The 12,808-nt window shown below is 45.8% G+C and overlaps 1 protein-coding gene across 1 annotated transcript in view; it reads left to right on the forward strand.

Annotated features, from left to right (window-relative positions):
- The window catches only part of DOCK2 (dedicator of cytokinesis 2), a 345,160-nt gene that overhangs the window by 87,545 nt on the left and 244,807 nt on the right, over positions 1–12,808 (forward strand). Inside the window, exons 24-25 of the mRNA XM_081135683.1 lie at positions 3,587–3,657; positions 5,267–5,373. Coding sequence (XP_080991809.1) covers positions 3,587–3,657; positions 5,267–5,373 — 178 coding nt within the window. The remainder of the gene's footprint in view (positions 1–3,586; positions 3,658–5,266; positions 5,374–12,808) is intronic.

Raw genomic sequence — 12,808 nt, forward strand, 5'->3', positions numbered from 1 at the left:
CTGCTGAGGGTTTCCTCCTGCTTTAGTTCTCTCACTTGGGTCTTGAATATGATGAGTACATATTATAGTTGTCCAGGTCCTGGGGACTGAGGACAGGTGCTTGAGTGGTGACATAAGGAGAGATCCAGCACACTCACTTTTGGGGAATGCACTGCTGGGCATTGCAGTAGCTGCAAGATGAGCTTTGTTCCACGTCATTCCTCTGTATCCCACATGGAGATGCTGAGGCCCCAGGAGGAGAACTGGGCCCAGCACATGCTGGTGCGGCTGGGGGACTGGGGTTCCAGCCTATGTCCCTGTGGGCCCAGAACTCCATGGTCACTGACCTGAGTATTAGTAAAGGTAGAGGTGCTCGGACCAGCCTTTGTCATAGCATGTGCCTCAGCCTCCAGTGTCTCTGGGAACTGAGTGAACTGGCAGCCCGTGGAGAAGTGCAGCCTGCAGGCATGTCTGATCTGGCTGGCACGATGTTAGCACAGTGAACAAGAGGGACTCATCCTGTGGACAGAGCATGTGTTCCACACGGTGTGTCTCTTCCTACTGGCCTCTGCGCATCTCATTCCCCTTCTTCTGTTCCTGCCCAGCCCTGTGGGCACCTGTGGTTAGCTCTACCTGCTTTGTGTTTCCTGGCAAAGAAGGCCTGACCAACTAGGTGTACTATAGCTGTCTGGGGGATATCACGATGCGTCCTGGCATATTGAATTCTGAAAAGCTCTGCAATAAAAATGAACTCACTGACTTATCTTTGCTTAAACCAAACTTTCCCCAAATTATTAGAATGCAAATTCCTTTTCCCCCACAGAATACCTAACACCATCCTGTGGGAAAAAGGGGTCCCAGTAGAATGTGGTTTTAGAAACATCGGCTTCTGAATCTTGTTATCTCTTGTCATCTTGATATGAAAGAAAAAAGAATAAATCTCTAGACAGAAAATCCAATAACTGTAAAGAAGCCTGACAAATCTGACCAGATACAATTAAAGTCCTCCTGTGTGAAAGATACGATAAACAAAGCTGAAAGACAGCAACACTCAAACTACATGACAATCAAGAGAAACGTTTGGCAGTGTGTCTCACTGCAAAAAGGGTTAATATTAATGATACGCAGAGAATTCCACAGACCAGTAAGATATCACCCCCAAAAATGGGGAAAGAGTATGGACAAGCAATTCAGTGAATGGAGATACTCAATAACTATAGAAACGGTGCCTACCTGCACTAGAAACCACAGAGTTGCAAATTACATATCAGATTGACAGAATTAAAAAGATTCGTATACTAGGGTTAGCAAGGTTATAGGGAAAGGAGTTAAAGGAAATTGGCCACCAGTTCTCGCCAAAGTAATATGACACTATCCCCTATCTATGTATATACATTTCTAAACACTAATTCTTCTTGGAGCAGTCCATCCATCCTGCAGACAGTCTTACACATATACAAATGCATATGTCAAATATTTTCTTACCACAGATTTCATAATAAAACCTAAAGGTAGCAGGGAGCCTCTCAGCAGAGGAGGGCTTCAAAAGAGATGGTGCCCCCACACGCGCATCACAGGATAGTGGTTAGAAGTGAAGGGGGTGCACTCTATGGGTTAATGTGCGAAAATGCCAGTGGTATATGGTTAGCGGCAAAAAGCAAGTTTCAGAACTATAAAAATTACACATACATGTGCATATGCACATACGCACACACACAAGCACGCACCCATGCATAGAAAGCAGTGTGGAAGGGAATTCACCACAGTGCTGACAGTGGTCTTTTCTGGGGAGTAGGGATTGGGGCTGAGATGGGGCTGTGGAACTTCAGGGACAATTTTTCCCCTATTGCTTTAACTTATGTGCATTTTTTACATTAAATATTGTTGACTTTTAAAAATCATAAAGAACAATAAATAAAAGGATGTAGGCATAGAGAGAGATGGTTGCTATCTGAGTGAGGTGGGCATGTAGCTCCAAGGTTAGAAGTGGTTCTACAAGCCACCTGCCTGAATCTGAGTCCTGACTCTCCCACGCACTAACGTTGTGACGTTGGACTGATTATTGAATCTTGATGTACTAGAGGTTCCTTATCGATGAAAAAAGTATTTCCCTTGTAGGGCAGAAATAAGGTTTTAACTTAAAATAAGAAGCCAAAATGAGAGGCAACAAGCATTTATTTGGGATCAAAAAAATTGCAGTTCTTGGAACACAGATTGAGGCAGAAGCCAAAATAGTGTCCCAAATACAGAGCGCAGAAGGCAGAGGGTTTTTATGAGAAAAGGGAAGGGAAATGGTTACGTGCATAGAAGAAAGGAATTTCTATTGGGGTTGACAAACCGAGTTACTATTTAGCCATACACAGTTGGTTACTGATTCAATCTTTAGAGAGTCTACAATTGTGAATCCTTGTGGTCAGTCCTTGTGCTTTTCCTGTTAACTTTGCAAACAGTCGTTGGTAAGATGATGTTGGTTAGGCCCAGTCTAAGGGTTATTTTCCAGTTCAGACATTCCAGTGGTTGAAGATGTAAGAGGTGCTGGGCAGGTCCTCAGAATGGCTACTCCAGCTCTATTTTGCATGGCCCTGCTTATGTCATTGTTCACAAATGTTTAACAAGGAAATCTAACGACAGTGTTCAGCATGGTTTCTGCCCCACTGCAAGTTCTCAGAGACTAGTCATAATCATCTATGCTAACTTAGAAGCCCAATTGTATCTGGCTAGGATAATATTTTCTTTAAGAAAGGAATTTTCGCTATTTTTTATTTTGGTCTCACTGTAAAGGGGTGAAACTTGTTGACTGTAGAATACTTAGAATATACAGAAAAATAAAAATAAAATTAAAAATGCGTACTTCCACTGGATTCTTAAACATTATTTTCCAGCCATGTGACTTACAACTCCTTCTAGGGAAATGGCAGCTTCCTCTGCTGCTCAGCAAATGGTGCTGCTCTGCAAGAGGGTAGGTTTGCCTCCTACCTCTGGGTGCACCAGTTAGGTGCACAGAGGAAAGAACAACCCACCATGATATCCAGTTTCCCTAAGCCAGCTAGTAGATCAAGAGGTTCCCACAATTGTTCACACATCGGCCAGGGAGAGAAAATATGCACAACTCAGCACAAGCCATCCTTGACACCAACAAAACAATTCAAGTGCACTGTCTTCCAATAATGATCGAAGTTACCGTTGGTTGAATCCCTAAAGTAAGCCTGGCTCTCTGCTGGATGTCTCACTTACATCATTTTTAATCTTCATAATCCAGCAGAATAGGTATTATTACCTCAGTTTTACGGCTGAGGAAGTGGAGATGTCAGAGAGGTTAAGTGTTTTGTCCAAAGCCACATGGCTGCTAAATAGAACCAGGATTTGCAGATCTGTATAACTTCACAGCCTGTGATCTTCCTATCCATTATTGCCTCCTTGAAGACAGAGGCAGATGTGACTGACTTTTTATGCAGAGTCCATACCAACACTGTACTCTCCATACAGTGCCCAGGATGCAGGATCACGTGATGCTCCCTCGATCTGTGTCAAGTGACAAAGTGTCCTCCTCACAGCTCGGAGTTGTTAGATGTGGGCATCGCTCATGTTTATTTCACTTCCCACCTAGGTGGCGGCTTTGAAATACATCCCGTCTGTCCTCCATGATGTGGAAACGGTCTTTGATGCGAAGCTACTCAGGTGAGAGCTTATGCTGTTCTCTCCTGGGCTCAGAGGGAGAGGAGGGCTCCTGTGGGGAATTCTAGACGGGCATGCCACTCGGGGACAGAGAGGACACATGGCAGGGGCCTCCTACAGTGTGGGCTTTGTACAAGATCGTTTTGTTGTGTCAGACTTTGGTGAGAACCAGCTCTACAATAAGCATCCTCCTTTGATGATGCAGATGCTGCAGAACGCGGACATGTAGGTTGAAAGACTGATGTTTGGTGTAAATGTCTCCATTTCACCTGGGCTTGAAGGTGGTTTGGGGTTTCTGTCTGTGCCCCGAATGCCCTTTTGCTTTCTCACTCTTCTCATGAGATGGACACGTTATTTTAATGTGACTGGGCTGTTAGAATGGGGCCATCTGAGCCAGATGTGCCCTTTTGTTTTTCTTCCTATTTCCACTTAAGTTCCAGGATAGCATAGAGAAGATTTTTTAAACTTTCCATATCGAAATACTTTTAGATTTTGAAAAGAGTTGCAAAGACAGTATAGAGTTCCCACATGCCCTTCTCTCGGCTTCCCTTAATGTCCACTTTTCACGTTAGCTATGGCATATTTATCAAACCCGAGACTCAATTCACCTTGCTACGGTCTACTCACTGGACTTCATACTTCATTTGCATCTCACCAGCTTTTTGTTTTGTTTTCTTTTGTTTTACTGTTGTCCTTTTTATATTCTCAGAGAAATTACCTCTGTAAATAAATAGTTCCCCAGCCCCTGCACCATTACTTTCTGGCACAACTTCTTACTTATTTTCTTCATTGCACATATCATCTTGCATTGATTTATGTGCTTCTGTGTTGTATGTGGGCCTCCATTAGAATACAAGTCCCATGCCACTGGGACCAAGCCTGTCCCCTGTGTCTCCACTGCTCTGCACATTGCTGGTTGGTCACGTTATGTGGATGCTTACTAAGTACTTGAAAGAATGCATGAACACAGCAAGCTCCTATAGCAGGGGCTATAGTTTTGTTTCAGTGGTTTTTTTATTTTTAATCTATTTGGAGGAGCTATCTTCCTTTTCTTGTCCCAAATGGGTTATAGCCGACAACTTTTTATATATTTTTAAAAATCAAGGACCTTGTTTGATCTTAAGACTTATCATAAAGCATTACTGAGCATAAGACATTAATAAGTAAAGTGATATGTTAGTGAAGTGAGAACCTGGTTTTAAACCCCTGTTTCTTTAACCCCTTAGCTGTATAGCCTTGGGAAACTTAGTTAACCTTCTCAGCCTTGTAAATATTTATCCCCCTTGTAAAGTTGGGGTAAGTGTTGGGTCTCTCTCAGAGAGTTGTGAGGTTTAAAGGGCATAATGGATATAAAGGGCAAAGCCTGTGCCCGATACACAGTCAGTCTCAGGGTTATGGGTATTGTTTTTCAGAGTTTCACGTCCCTTTGAATGCTATTAGTGGTCAACATCAAGACCAAGTGCACATATTTACTGAAGGCTTACTAAGCACCTGATGCCCTGCCAGGAGTTGGGGGGCCAAGGAAGCTGGCAGTCTGGGGATGGGCTACAGGTGCCATGAGGTGAGAGACCCTGGTCTCACTGGCTCTCTGTCTCCTGTTTCCTGCCCTCAGCCAACTCCTGTACGAGTTCTATACCTGCATCCCCCCTGTGAAACTCCAGAAGCAGAAAGTCCAGTCCATGAATGAGATAGTCCAGAGCAACCTCTTTAAAAAGCAAGGTGAGTGCAAAGTGTCTGGGCTGGCTGGGCTGGGCAACGGGCCCCACGTGCTCTTCATGTGATCCTGCTCCTGACATGCTTGGTGGGTCAGAGCAACCTGCCCAGTTACTAGAACTGTTCTCTAACCAGTCCCTTAGTCTGGATAAATGAGAAAACTAGCTGACGACATAGACATCAGAGTCTAAACTGACTTTGGGAAAGCTTAGGTTTCAGCGTTGGTCTCTCCTGAGAAAGTTGAATGAGGTGGTAATTTGGAGCCAGATGCCTCGGTTTTTCTACTATATGGTGTTTCCCTATTAGGGTTATGATTGCTTTCCTGAGCTCGAGAGGAAGTGGGTGAAGCTCCTTTAGGTAGAAAGAACCTGTAATGGAGAAGTTCTCAAAATTTCCAGAGTATAAGAATGAACTGGAGAGCTTGTTGAAATGTGGATTTCTGAGACCCATCTCAGAGATTCTGATCAAGTACAAAATTAGTTTTCTTTTTTAGTTTTTTTTTAATGTGAATTATTTTAAACTAGGTAATACATTTACATGGATCAAAATGCCAGGGTGTAAGGGGGCAATGCATGCAAGAGGTTCCCCCCAGACCTCTGCATAGCCCCTTGGACCCTGCCCTAGATGCAACCAGTGGTCCCAGTCTCTTGTGTTGGCTTCCAGGGATGCTCCAGGCCTCCGGATACATAGATTCCCAACTATGGAGTTGACCCTTTACCAACACTTTGTTTGAGCTTTGAGGGTCAATTGACTGCAGGTTGGGAGGTGGGAGACACTGGTCTCACTGGCTCTCTGGGCCCCTGCACAGGTCAATTGAAAAAAATCATGCTTAAGTGGACCTATGCACTTCATGCTCATATTCAAGTGTCAGCTGCATACTACACACTTTCCCCTCGTCTTTCATTATTAATACTCAAATAGGAGCATATTATACAATTGCCCTGTACTCTCCTCCCCTCACTTAATGGTATTTCCTGGTCAAGCTCCTGCTTACCCAAACTGACTGGTAACCACCAGCCCTGACCAGTACCCCACTGTCAAGGGCCTCCCTGTTTTTGAGGTCAGAGAGCTAGTTGGCCACACCTCCTGTGGATATGACCAGACAGGACTTAGAAGTCATTGTTCACTGTCCACCTCCTCTCCAGCCACACTCGGCCTTCCTGACATCACTCCTGTTTGTGAGGGTGGAAGCAGTGACTCTCAGGGGTGAGTGGAATTCTCTGTAGCCTAAGATCAGCCCTCTCCTCTCCAAGGTGAAATTCCTCTCTCTCCACACTGGTGAGTGAGAAGATGAGCACACTGGGCAGAGGAAGAGGGCTTAGCGAGCACAGGCTCAGTCGCCACCCACCTGGAATTTGTCAGAGCGTGGAGCTGGGATATTTATGTAAATTGCCTGGTAATCACAGAAATACCCAGGAACCACTTCGCTGTGAATATTTCTTTCCCAGTGTGTGGTTAACACGTGCATCTGGAATTGCTGTTGGAATCCCTGGAGTGCAGATAGGAGGGCAAGGAAGAAAGTGCTCTTGTGACTTTATAGTCACACCTGTGGATTTCTGACTATTTAGACGGGCATGTGACAACCGATTCGTGCAATACATATATGGTTGGTTTGTGCAAGGTGGCTTGTGCAAGGTGATTGGAAATGAACTCTGGTAAATTGTGTTGCATTCCTTGTATTGCTCGCTTTTTTTAAGTGAGCATCCGTGGTTTCCAAGTTCTGACTCCACATCAGAATGAACTGCCCTTGCTCCAAAAGCTCTGAGACTTGCCTGCCCCTTCCTGCCCTGGCAGGCCCTTCCTGGATTTCCAGTGGTGTCACTGCAGAGATGAATTGAGTCCCTTCCCAGGCATGTGACGAGGATGACTGTGGCTACATGTGATGCTACACAAGCATCAGAGAGCAGGGTTGCTTGGCTGTCCTCCATTGTTCAGAGCTGCTGTCATTGTCAGGGGCCCTGCTCAGCATCAAGGCCAGATGGAGCTCGAGTACAGTCCTGGGCAGGGCATGTGGTGTCGGTTCCCACCTGGGGGAAGTCGGAGTAGTTCCTTTCCTAGAGCCACATATCCTGGGCTGGGTAGAGGCCCCTGAGGCTTAGCATAGTCACAGGGCCAGCTGGACAGCTGCTGCTCACCAATCCTGCTGTGTTTCTGAGTTTCAGATTCAGTAAAAACCCTCTGATTAAAATCAACAGACAGAAGGCTGTCCCCAGCGTTGTGCACAGCTACAAAAGAAATGCAAAATTATTACCTTGAAAACATACAGACACTAGGATTAGGCGAACAGAAAGCCCTTTGGGGACCCATTTTAAAGAGGAGGCGATGTGTACTCATTGTCTCTGTCTTTGGCTCACACGTGAAAGCAGGATGCTCTATGCTTAGTGACACCTTTCCCACTATTTATCTGCTAAATGAACCCTCTTCCCAAAATAACCCCAGAGGGAAACTTCAGCTCATCCCCCTTCTTAATAAATATAATCCAAGTCCACGCATGCTTTCTGGGTGTCTGTGGCTCTTGGGTGAGCGCTCTCTTCATACCCTTCCATATTTGATCCCTTGGCCAAGTCTGAGCTGTGCTGAAATCCCTCCTCTCCCTGAGAAGTGTCCTGAGCCTCAGGGACATGATTTGCTTTGAGCCTGCACTCATTTAACTGCCTGGTGTGCCAATTGCCTGAAGTACTGTCAGTGACACAAGCTTATACTCACAGCATTGAACGTTGGCATCAAGCAAAGGCCAGAAGGCTCTCGGGCACCTTCTGAAAGTTGGCCGACTATCGCACTGGCCTGTCTTCAGTAGGATCCTGTGGAGAAGGGGAGAAGTTGACTGGTTAAGGCTATTCATCCTTGGGTCTCACCAGGCCTGAGTTGGATTCTTGATTCAGCTCCTTGTCAGCTGTGGGTCTATGGGCAGTTTACTTAACCTCTCTGATCCTCAGTAAGCCCATCTATAAAATGGGAAAAATAATACCAATGTCTGTCTCAGAAGATGGTTGTGTGGGCCAATGAGATGGATAGTGCATTTAAAGGGCTTATCGAGGCATAACGTCCCACTTTGAGCAGTCACTGTTATTACTGGCTTCGTGGTTATTACGTCTGCCACCCCTTTCATTTTCCCAACGTCCATCCTGACCTTTAGGTTTCTTCCAGTAAGGCGGTCCCTTTGTGTTTGACAGTTGCATGTAACCCCAAGCCAAGCTTCTTTGTTTCTCTGGGAACTGCGTTGTTTCTCTCAGGGTCTGAGAAACAGGATTGAATGAATAAAAGGGCCTGGTCTGTATGTGCTTCCCACTGTGGCTTTGAAGGCTCTCTCCGATTTTTATTTCACTTCCCTGGGATATTTTACAGAGGGCCCATGCCAGGTCTGTCTGGAAGGAGAGGTATAGGCCAGGGTGAGGTGCTTACGGTTTCTCACTTCGTTGTTTACCGTGCTGCAGCCTCAACATAGTTACAGAGTTTGGGACACCTGACAGCCATCCTCTATCACGATGTGCTCCTTGGGGCTCTTTTAAAATACACATGCATGCGCACACACACACGCACATGCACGTGCGCACACACGCACGCGCACTTCCCCCTTTGTCTCTTTTGGAGGCAACCAGCCTCAACTTTTCTTTGGCCTGTGATCTTGAATACAGTACTTGATCCCTGTGAGTTTCAACTTCCTCCTCTGTGAAGTGGGGATCACTGCAGCATGGGTCTCAGTGATTGTGGTCCAGATCCAGTGGCATAACAGGGCTTGTTAGTCTGGGGTATGAGGGCATCAGGAGGCACAGCAGCCGAGGTCCCGCAGGAGTGGCTGGCTGGTCCTGTGTGAATAGCTGCAGGGTCAGTGAGAGGAGAGCTGGGATACCTGTGCAGACTCATCCACTGTCTTCTCCAGCCCAAGCTCAGGCTTGCCTGGTGGTGAGGACAGGAGGAAGGAGGAATACATAGGCCCTGGGAAAGCTCTGAGGAGAGTCTGCAAGGAAACCAAGCCTTCTGGTCCTTTGGAACAGATTTGTCCCTGTGAGAACCTAATCTCTAAGTAATGTGTCTTTTTAGTTTGATGCTAATCAGATATGCCATCTGGTTCAGTGTAAACTGCTTTAGGATCCACATTGCTCACTTTTCTCCACTTTCAAAACAAACAGAGAGGGAGAGGGAGAGGGGGAGGGGGAGGGGGAGGGGGAGGGAGGGAGGGAGGCATACACATACACACGGACAGAGACAGAGACAGAAACCTGGAAGAGATTTGGAAACTCTTTCAATGTTTATTTTTAGTCAGTGGGTTTTCTTTTGGAAACTTTATCGGGCAGTCCTCTGAACACAAAGTAAATAGTTTTCCCTTTTTCAAGATGCAGTTTCCTTCTTTCTCACCTTATCTGTTGCCTGCAGTACCTGGAGCCACTGGGCCCTCAGTTCACAATGGGCTGGGCAGCTGCGGGGGAGAGGTCCAGCACTACAGGGGTTTCCTGTTTCTAATCATCACATCACTGCAACATGGGGCTGGGACTAGAGAAAAGTCTGCTGACTCCAGCACTCATTACTTTGCTTGGTGAGCTTATGTAACACCTTTGAGCCTCCAGGATTCCACCTCTAGAAAATGTGAGTAGGGATGTTACCGTTAGAATATGGACTTTTGACTTAGGCTGTGCTCGTTTATGATCCTGGCTTCGTCACTTACTAGCTGTGTTCCTTTAAACAAGTAACCTCTTTGAGCTCTTGGTCTCTTTAGCTACAAAAATGGGATAGTATGTGCAAAAGAACTAGCATGGTGCTTGACACAGTTGCGGCATTTTCAAAGGCATCTATTGTGCTATAATAATGACCACAAGAATGATAATGACATCAGTTTCTTGAAGGAAGAGACATATTTATTAAATGTCAACTATATGGGTGCTAAATGGGACAAACGTATGTGTTAAGTTCTTACAACAACTCAGTTACATGGGTACTATTATCCCCATTTTATAGATGGGGAAACAATGCCTAGAGGGTCAAGTAACTGTCATCCCAATGAGATCAAAGGTTACACAATATGTTCGAGTACTAGTGTATTGGGCTGTGTGATGCTGGGGTAACAAATTGATCCTGAAATCTCAATGAGTTAACAGTGTATAAGTTTATTTTTCTCTTGTATAAAGTCTAGTGAAGGCCTTATACAATTTGTCCCTTCTGGAAGCTATGCCACCTGGTACCCATGGCCTCCCTGTAGCAGGGCACAGAGGGAGGGAGTAAGCACAATCACTCTCAACCACCTCAGCCTGAGAGAGACACCTACCGACTCTATCCACAGTCCACTGGCCAGAACCCATCACATGTTTCCAACCTAGCTGCAAGGGAGTCTGAGAAGCACAGGAACACATATGGAATATTTGATGAGCATCCTCTCTGTCACTCACAGGTAATAAGTGTTAAAGCTAGATTCAGAGCACAAACCATATGAGTAACGAAACCCATCTTTCCACTACATCATGCTTTGTCTTCGTAATGAATAAAAAGAAGATAGTGTCTATTTTCTTGTCGGAACTGCTCCCTTCTCCATATTAGAAAAAGTGCCGTACTGTTCCTTCTGTGGGATTTTTCCCTTCTATTCCTCACTCCCCACCCTGTTCTAAGTCCTGGGCAACTGAGTTCAGGGCCTTAGCCTGGGCAGGAGGTAGGACTCTTGATGCCAGTGGTTGCTATGTCCCTGTAGCTTTTCAGAGCACACCTTTCCTGTAGCGAGCAGCCCTGTAAGCAGGCTGCCTGAGACCTGGGATGTCCAGGTCAGGCTCAGTGCTAGACTATTCTGAAGGAAAAGGCAGTGAGGGAGCAAGGCCTCTTCCTCCCAGGACATGCTGCAGCCTGTGGCTGGCTTCTCATCTCCTGGCACCATACATGCCCTTCCACAATTCCTGTCTTTGAAAATCCTGCCTGGAATACCTTCCACTGCCTCCCCATCCCAGACACACTAACTACTAATCCCTACTCATCCTTTAAGACCCCGGCCAGACGTCCAGTCTGAAGTATGTCCTCCCTGATGTCTCAGCATTTCAGCTCAGTCCTGTTTAACCCTTACTCAGTCCCCACTGCAGGCCAGGCCCTGAAAGTAGTGAGGATACAGCTGCTGCAAGCTGACAAATTTCTGCACCCCACTCAATGCGCCAGGCTGATGCAGCTTCTTGTTTTTGTTTGTTTGTCTATAATCTGATCTAATCTTGTTGAGTCTCCACATCATTGTATACTGTCACAGCTTGAAATTTTTAATTCAAGATATTTTATGGCTTCAGATTTAACCAGTCTTTCTAATTCAAACAGTCCCCTCCCCCTCTCCAAAACAGCTTCTGGGACTGGGTCCCAGGGACCCAATTAGGAAAGGGAAGGAGGACTCTGCCTTTGGCTTTTTCTATAACTTACCTAAATGGCTCTCTTTGGGACTTTAGCTCAAGAGGAGATGTTGGGACACACATGTCTTGTGGCTTCAGGTCTCAGTAACAGACAAAGAGGCCTCTAGCCCTTCCCTTCCATCCTGTGATATTCTTTTCTGAGGAAGCCTTCCTCATCTCTCTTCCCTGGGGTTATAAAAATGGACCAGTTGCCAGGGTACCTGACTAATGCAAGAAGGTGTGACAGTAAAGAATTTACTTAGTAGGTTCAGAATATTATCTTGGATTCACAAAGGGGATAAAACAAGGTGTAGATCTCTCAAACCTCTGCTGAATCCTGGGCCCTATCCCAAAGATTCTGACACTGAAGATCTAGGGAGGGGCCAGGGATGTGCATGGTGACAGCCCTCCACAGAGATTCTGATGCAGGTGGCCCCTTGCCTGACCCCTCTCTAGATGGAAGCACAGCTCCTAGGGACTGGGGGTGGGGGAGTGGGGAGGAAAGCAGTGTGGGCAGAGACATGGCTCCCACAGCACACAGGGCAAACTTACATCATGATACCTGAGATTTTATTCCCTCATTTGTCTGTTTATGTGACTGTCCATGCTGATGAAGTGAACTCTTACGGATAAGGGATACGTTTTATTTCTTTATGTGCTTAGTCTGCTTAGGGTCTTACTAATATCGGCTCTCAGAAACGAGCCTGTGGACTGTGGCAGTAAAATACATCATTGTTATTGGCCAGTGTCCCTTAACACAAGGAAAAGGGAAGCAAGGACCTCAGTTGTACAAAACTGGAGTTGTCACAGTAACTGACTCATAAATATGCCTCATCATTGGTCCACACAGGTGCCTGCTTTTATTTATTTGCATATTCCATTAGTTATTTTAATAAATTAAACATCCATGTACTCACCACCCAAAACAAAAACAAGACACTTAATGATAATTACTGACCTGAGAGCAAGGAGACCTGAACACCAGCAACGACGGTATCAGCGGTGGAGACAGCAGATGATGTTTATTGAGCACTTACTGTGTACCAGGCACCGTGCTAAATGCTACTGCCCATGATCTCATCTGCTGCACAGCC

Source organism: Miniopterus schreibersii, assembly GCF_964146895.1.
Source record: "Miniopterus schreibersii genome assembly, chromosome: 4".
NCBI lineage: Eukaryota > Metazoa > Chordata > Mammalia > Chiroptera > Miniopteridae > Miniopterus > Miniopterus schreibersii.